The 8,430-nt window shown below is 31.3% G+C and overlaps 1 protein-coding gene across 1 annotated transcript; it reads right to left on the bottom strand.

Moving 5' to 3' along the window:
- Positions 1 to 2,949: 2,949 nt before the first annotated feature.
- LOC7486368 (sugar transport protein 10) lies at positions 2,950 to 5,182 on the bottom strand. Its single transcript, XM_002306340.4, has 4 exons — positions 4,959 to 5,182; positions 4,525 to 4,850; positions 3,787 to 4,416; positions 2,950 to 3,671 (listed from the first exon to the last, which is right to left on the bottom strand). Exons 1-4 carry the CDS (start codon positions 5,089 to 5,091, stop codon positions 3,222 to 3,224), a joined length of 1,539 nt encoding a protein of 512 aa, XP_002306376.1. The 5' UTR covers positions 5,092 to 5,182; the 3' UTR covers positions 2,950 to 3,221.
- Positions 5,183 to 8,430: the final 3,248 nt, after the last annotated feature.

Here is an 8,430-nt window from a genome sequence, read left to right as displayed (position 1 = left end):
AATTTTAAATAATTGTATTTAAAAAAAAATGATTGGAACAGCCTACTAGATTCTTTACGTGTATCATTATTCGTACTACATTCATGAAGTCAATTTAAAATAATAAAAAAACTGTTTATCAACGACAAAATGGAAAACGTTTTGAAAAAGAAAGAATAGAAAAACAAATTGACGTACCGCTCAAGTAGAGCGTCGTCAAGTTGCCTGTGGACCGAATACAGCTTGTGAGGCCCACGTTTTTCTGGGTTCTGTTGTTTGTCTTTATAAGCCACGTTTTCAATTTGTTTTACATAAAAATATCAATTTTAAATTAAAAAGTTTATATATATATCTAATTAAATAAATTAAAAACTATTTGTGTTAATAAATAAAAAAATCTGGAAAAGTCAATAGATAAATATATATTAAGATATTTGATCTTGTAATATGGTTCATTTACCCGATTATATTTAATAACTTTTTTTGTTAAAATTAATTTTTTATTTAATCAAATGATAATGGAAATAGACACGCACACACAAAATTGATTGAATAAAATAAAAGAGAAAAAATATCTTATAAAGTTGTACTTATTAGAAATACCATCTAATCTTTTTATTTTTAAAAATAAAGTTCAATTATATAAAACATAAAAAAAATATGGATGAATTAGAATAATTTCTTCAAAAACTAAATATAAACAAAATAATTAAAAAATCACTATTTAAAAAAAGCTAAATACAACAAAAAAAATGAGTGAGAAAGGGAATTAATTTTAATATAAATTAAAAAAATATTTTAAAAAATAGATATGTTTTCTTAAAGATAAAATAACAAAAAAACAGAGGTTAAGTATCACTAAGCTTGGCCCATCTAGAAAGGGCTTGAGTGCAGGCCCTAATTTTTTTTAATGTAATTGAGGCAGTTGTCTACCCTATTATTTGTTTTTTAAAAAGCTAGAAAACATGTTGTTAACTGAGATAAATGACGAGTTATCAGGTATTCTCCTAATTCTAGCTACTAAGGTGGTCAGAAAAACATGTTCTATGTTTTTTTTACCCAAAATCTATTTCTCAACTTATTTTTTATCCAAAACACCTATAAAATAGCCTAAACAGTTTGACAAACTCATAAATGACCTTTAATAACAAAAACAAACAAAAAAACACAAAAAGCAAAACTTGAAATAAAAAATCTTCTCAGGCTCATATATAGTTTTTAAGGCAATTTCAAGGCACAAAAACACCTGAGTGAAACTTCTCTCACCAAATGAAATATTTTAACATCAAAGATCAACCATTTTGGTGGCTGAAATTGGTGTCAACATCATTTTCTCTTTCTATCGCTGGAATCCAGTGACCTCTCTCTTTCATCTCTCAAATTAGGGGAAAAAATAACAAAAATGAACTTTTTATACCAAAATTGAATTTAAAAACGTTAAGGGACTGAACATGTATAATTTGTAAAGTTTGAGGACTAAACTAAACTTTTCTATTTTGTCTCCTGTCTTTTAATTTTTGTTCTTAGTAAAAAAAAATTGATCCAATTTAATTTGGCCAAAAAAGAATGCAATAAGAAAAAAAAGAGTTTGCGAATCAAATTGAAAACTAAACAAAATTTTTAATAATAAAACGTGAGAGAGTGAACAATGTGGTGTGTACAATGAAAAATGTTATGCCTTTTAGATTTTTAGTAATAATAAAAAATATTATTATAGGCAAGTCCGTATATCTTTGCAGAAGTGATAATAAACACCGTTAAAAAAATGTTTGGAATGATAAATAAAAATGTACTGAACATTATAATTTTTTTATGAAATTGTTTGGTATACCTTTGAATAATATAAAAATCAATTTTTATATTGTTTAAAGTGCAGGACAAACTTATTCAATTTTCTGCACAATAATATATTGCTATTGCTATTCGTATAAAATATAAAACTATAGAAATTAGGCTATATTTTCTTCATTTCTCTTTCTGTATAATCAAGATGTACTGACAACCTTTTTACTTCTATCTTTCATAAACAACTACTTGTGCTTCCGATGGTGACTCCTCCTTCATCAACCTTATAGAGAAGGGGGAAGGGTTTGGAGGTGGCGAAGGTTACTTAACCGTTTGGAAACGTCATGTTTTTAAAAAATTCAATTTTGTTTTTACTAAAATTTAATATCATTTGTATGTTTTAAATTGTTTTGATGTGTTGATGTTAAAAATAATTTTTAAAAAATAAAAAAATATTATTGACATATATTTTAGCACAAAAAATTATTTAAAAAATAATTATTATCACAATACCAAATATACGGTATAGGAAATGAGAGGACTATGGAGTATCTGGTGAGAGGTATTTGAAGAACTTTATTGTCGGCATGAGAGGTTCCTTGTATGGGTACCGTCTTTCATTTTCAAGGACTGCTACTAATATGCCAAGGAAAAAAAGAAGAAAAAAAGCCAAAAGTCTTGATCCAGCTCGACCGCCTAGGCTAGCCTGAGCGAGCAGGGAGTTTGCTCATCTGGGTCAGCTGGGCAATTGGGCATACTGTCAGACGTGACTCGGCTACGGAAAAATCCGGACTTTTTGTGTGCATGTTTTATTTTATTTTGCATATTTTTATAAATATTTTCTCATGCTATTTTTTTTATTGTACAAATATTTTTTATATATTTTTCTATATAAAAAATTCAAACTGATTTTTATAAGTCAGATGTTTTTAAACGCGTCATTTTTCTGCTATATGCATAATGAGAGGAAAGAAACTGTGATCAGAGAGATTTTCTTGTCGCTTCTTTCTTTTTTCCTTTTCTAATCTCTGATCACATCACTGCGATCATCAAATAGGGTTTTATAGTAACAGATTTGAACCCTTTCAAAATATATAACTCGATCATCATGCATGTTGGCTTTAAATCTCGTTGTTAAATAGATATTTCATAATTTAGATTAAATGAAGAAAATAATAAGGCAAATTATAACCGTATGAATTTTGAAATGTTAACTATATATAGAGTTTGGGACGTTTTTCCATATTGTTTTGATGATTCTGCATACAGTTCTTCAAGAAGATATACTAACAATTGCAAGTTAATAAACATTAGCGACTGTATTTGAATTTTTTTTTTTTTATTTATTGTTTTGTTCGAAGTATTGCACATCAGATCTCATGTATACAGTAAAGCATGCGTGCTGTCTCTCTTTGTGCAAATGTAGATGCAGGACAATTGTTCTCGTGATGGTCATTTCACGCAGTATATGTTTGGCTTCCAATGACAGCATCATCAGGGATATACTTGCCCCAGAACCAATGTGCCTTCCACACTCTGTTCATTTCTTCAATTGGGACATTCTTTGTCTCGGGCAAGAAGAAGAAAACGCAGATGGTCATGAGAACAACAAAGCCAGCAAAGAACAAGAAGAGACCAAACTTCATGTGGCAAAGCATGCTTAGGAAGAACTGGCCAATTAAGAAAGTGAAGAACATGTTAACTGAGACATTGATGGCTTGCCCTGCTGATCTGATCTCAAGAGGGCAGATTTCACTAGGCACCAGCCATCCCAATGGACCCCAAGACCAGGCAAATGCTGCAACATAAGCACAGATGAAGAACAAAACTAAGTTGGCCGATCCCTTTGACAATTCTCCTACACCTCGTGTCCCAAAGTTGATGGCTATCATGATTCCAACAAGTATCTGCAATCATGTGTACATATTCATAGAATCAGCAGCAATCTAACGTGCATCCCTATTAATTACAGGAGTCTTAATTTGTATACCGAGAAACTTGGTTAAGGTTGTAATTATGTACCTGGCTAATAATCATTTGAACCCCTCCTTCTAGGAACAAAATTCTTCTCCCGAACCTATCAGCTGAGTAGACGGAAACAAGTGTACAGACGAGATTTACTAAGCCTGTAATAACTGCAGACATAAGCGCAGCATCATCGCCGAAACCCAAGGTCTTAAAGAGAACAGGTGCATAAAACATGATGACATTAATTCCAGTGAGTTGCTGGAAGAATGGGATCATTGTGCAAATGACAAGTTGAGGCCTGTATTTTGGCTGCAAGATGTTTTTCCATGGGTGTTCCACTTTCTTTGCAGCCTCGGTTGCGTCCACAAGGTCTTGGAATTCTACTTCAACGTTGTCTGTGCCACGAATCTTTTGCAACATTCTCTTTGCCTGCTCGGGGTGGCCTCTCTCAAGTATAGAATTGGGAGTGTCTGGAAGGAAGAACGATCCAATAGTGATCATCAAAGCAGGGACAGCCGCAAGACCCAAAGAAATTCTCCAGCCATATCCCTCCTTGATTTGGGCTGTTCCGTAGTTAATGAGATTTGCAGCCAGGATACCAATTGTAATGGCCATTTGGAAACCAATGTTAAGTGCTCCTCTAATTTGGGCTGGTGCCATTTCAGATAGATAAATTGGAACAGACTGTACAGAACCGAGAAAATGAAAATCAATGTCAAGCAGGATTTATAACCATATCAAAGAGACAAAGCCAATGTCGAGAGAGAAAGAGAGTGTAAATAATGCAAGTACCTGATTAGCAAAGCCAACACCAACACCAAGCAACAAACGACCAATGATAAGCATTGCTATATTGGTCGCAGCACCATTAAAAATGGCACCAACAAGGAAAACCAGGCCTCCAAACAACATTGAGATTTTACGGCCGAATAATCTTGTCACTGTAGATGAAAAGAAGGAAGCTACCAAAGCCGCAAGGTAGAGGGAAGATGTGAACAATGTCAACAAATGGCTATCAAATTTGCAGTACATATTGTTATCATCACGAGTTTCATGCTCTTTGTTGTACACAGATGGGAAGAATCGTTTTAGAAACGAGTCCATAGAAGTAACACCACCTGCAACGTTGTGCAAAATCATCCAATTATTAGCACCTTAAAGAGATAATATACAGTATACAGCAATCTTTGTCACTCCAATGAGATAGAAGGTCTTCCATTTATTACCTGAGATACCAATGTCATAACCGAAAATGAGACCACCCATGGCAGCCACCAAACAGGTGATGATAACAAAGCATGTGACCCCACCCTCATATTTCCTCCCAGAACCATGCGCCACAAAAGCTCCCCCGGCCATCTCTCAGCAATCTGAGTCTGATGTATATGATCTTTTGCCCTTGGGTTTGACAAAAGAAATAATTTTTCTCAGATGCTTGAGATCCTAATGATGAATGAAGCTAGCTTTATAGTGCTTTAAGGCCAGCAGAAAAGGTGGAGAAGACATCGGAGTAATGGTCATAGAAACAGGATAAATTCTAGTTGACCTCCATTTATTTTGGCTTTCCTTGTGCCATGTCATGTTGTTAAATGATAGGTTCAATTGTGGAAAAGAGTCTTTACCAGCGCAAAATTATAGCCAATGGATGACAACCAACAACAATCTCTAATAAAATAAAATAAAAACAACGTCTAATTACAATATTTAAAACAATTAATTAATTGTTGTGGGCTATATTTGGCGCGCATGGTGCTTAATCTTTTACGGGATAGAGGTTGAGTGGTGATAAGAGAGACTGTTATTTTGAGACAAACTTACTTTTGTTAGTAACTCCAGCTTGGAACAGCCCTTTTGTTTACTTAAGGATTTCAAAGTGCAAGAATAATAATACGAACACTCAGTTTCATTACAATTTACATGGGAAATATTTGTGTCTTGTTCTACAGCTCATTAGCTTGGATATTGCTTGCTTGAACCAGTGCAAAATTAGGCTAAAAACTAGGTTCTTGACTTTGTCAAAGCTCTACAAGTATCAAGTTTTCAGAGACCTCAAAGATTAAAGGCGTTGCCAAGCCATATAACTATATTTAATAAACCAATTCTTGAAGAACAGGAACAAACAAAAACGAAGAAAATCATAGAAATCATGTGAAAATGAAGAAAAGGTATCGCAATGTGTTGGGGGTGATGTTTTGTTCTAGCAAGAGAAGGTTGAGGACAGAATCCAGGAAAGATCTTCAAGAAATACTCAAATCCAAGCTTGAGACTATTGAAGAAGATCCTGGTGAGACAGTATGGATGGAGAATCGAACAACAAAAAAAAGGGATCCAACAATGTCTAAGAGTTTTAAGAAGGTGGCCGAGATTAAAAGAAGAAGAAGCTTTTCCAACTTCACAGATTCTTATACGGAGTTCATGACTATGCTTGCCTCCAAACTCAAGTAGGCTTGATTGTAAATGTCATGCAATGCATGTGTTTAAGCCTATCATTCTAACTCGGGACTTGGCTCCTCTTTGTTCTTCAAGAATATATATATATATATATATATATATATATATATATAGCATGCATTGCATTCAAACACCAGAGTTTGGGGTAGGTATTGAAGGTTCATGCTTGTTCATTATTCTAAGTTTTTGACAATCTTCTGTAATCTTAATTAAACTTTCTTTCAATTAACAAAATCTATGGGCTGTGGGATTTTTACTGTACCACTAGAAATTAATTACTGTAGATTGCTAAGTGAAATCACCCTTTTGATTCTTCACTGAAAATATTAAGTTTAGAATTTAGGATAGAGTAGTTTTTTCATAGAAATTTACTAGTTATTATTGATTTTACAGAGATAAAATAATTTTTTTATATAAAAAATAGTAAAATAATTATATTACCCTAAAAAAATTAAAAAAATTACTATTATATATATCATATTTTATCCTTATTTTTTTATTACTATTTTAACATTGGCAAGTTTTTAAAATTGATTTTTTTTATTTTATCATTCAACCATAAATTGAGCTTGTTGATTGACCCTTCAGTTTAAGATTTAATGTGTTGTGAATTTGAGAAATTAACTTAGATTTAGGAGAATCACTCATGTTCATTTGTTGTTGTTTTTTTCTTTTTTAAACTCATGTTTTTCAATTTCATCATTTAGTATTTGATTTAATTGAACATTGGGCTCCGTAAATTTTTTTCTTTGTATAGGATTTTTCATTACTTTAAAAATGACTTAGGTTATCTCGGGGTCTTTTATATTATTTTTAAGATTTAGATTTTTTTAAAGAGTTTTTTTTAATTAATTTCTCAATATTTATTTTTAAAATATATCATCCATTACGTCACCATCTCTATTCATTTTAACATTTTCTTAAGGTTAGAAAAAAAATATTTAACCCGCAACGTAGTGTAAGGTATTAAATCATTTATTTTTTTTAAACTCATGTTTTTTCGTTTTTATCTCCCAGCATTTGATTTATTTGAAGATTGAGCTCTCTTTTTTGGTTTCTATATGATTTTTCACTAATTTTGAAAATGACATGGGTTATCTCGTGTCTTTTTATTTATCATTCATTGTTATTTTTTAATCATATTATTAAATTAACTTGACTTAATGGATCCAGTCAGGTCAATTACTCGATTCTTGAATTTTTCTTTCTTCTTTAAAAATACTGGTCCGAACTGTGTCATAGTACAAGACACCATTCTAGTTTGCTCGAGTCATTTTTTTTTATTTTTTTATTGATTTTTTTTTCATTTTGAGCCTTTAGTATTGGTTAATTTGAATGGTGGTTCCTAATTTATTTTGATTTGGGTTCCATGGTGTTGTCATGGGTTCTTGTCCTAGATCAAGAATTTCACAGATTAAAAATTGTTGGTCCTAATCCATTCAATATATTAGCGTTTTAATATTTTTTTATATAAAAAAGTATCATCTAATGTGTCATAATTTCAATATTTTAAAAATAATTTTATCTTTTATACATCAAACTTTTGAATTCCTATTATTTTTACATTTTTTATAAGGTTATAAACAAAATTTTATAACCCACAACGTAGCATTTGTAGAAAAAGATAGTATATGCTAAAAAAGGTTTGGATTTTCATTGCAGTAATGAACAATAAAAAGCAAAGCTTTTTTTCACTTTGACCCTCACATTTGTAAGGATTCTTTTTTTCTTTTTTTTCTTTTTCATTTTATTTCAAATTTAGTTTTTATTTTTTTCAATTTCACCTTTTAAAATTAGGTTTACTCAGTATTGGACTTTATAATTTGTTTTTATTTTCTTTCTATAGAGTTTCATAGCCATATGATCCAAGTTCCAAGTTTTGCGGGTTAGCTATGTTAAATCAGGTCAATTTTTTTGTTATTTTTAATTAATTTTTCTTAATTTCATCCTTCATTATTAAGTTGCTTGAATTGGGCTTTATAATTATTTTTTGTTTTGCTTTTCATGGGGTTATCATAATCTCATGACCCGACTCGCGAGTTTTATGGGTTAGCCATGTTGACTCGAGTATTCTTTTGTCTTTTTTTTAATTGAATATTTGTTTTAATTTTATCCTTCAACATTAAGTTGATTAGGAATTAGACTTTATAAAAAAAATTAATTGCTTTCTGTGGAGTTATTTTGGTCTCTTGACTCGAATTTGACAGGTTAACCTGAGTTGACTCGGGTAATTTTTTTATCTTTTAT

Source organism: Populus trichocarpa, chromosome 5 (genome assembly GCF_000002775.5).
Source record: "Populus trichocarpa isolate Nisqually-1 chromosome 5, P.trichocarpa_v4.1, whole genome shotgun sequence".
NCBI lineage: Eukaryota > Viridiplantae > Streptophyta > Magnoliopsida > Malpighiales > Salicaceae > Populus > Populus trichocarpa.
The sequence above is the reverse complement of the archived record's forward strand: the minus strand, read 5'-3'. Positions and strand labels throughout refer to the sequence as shown.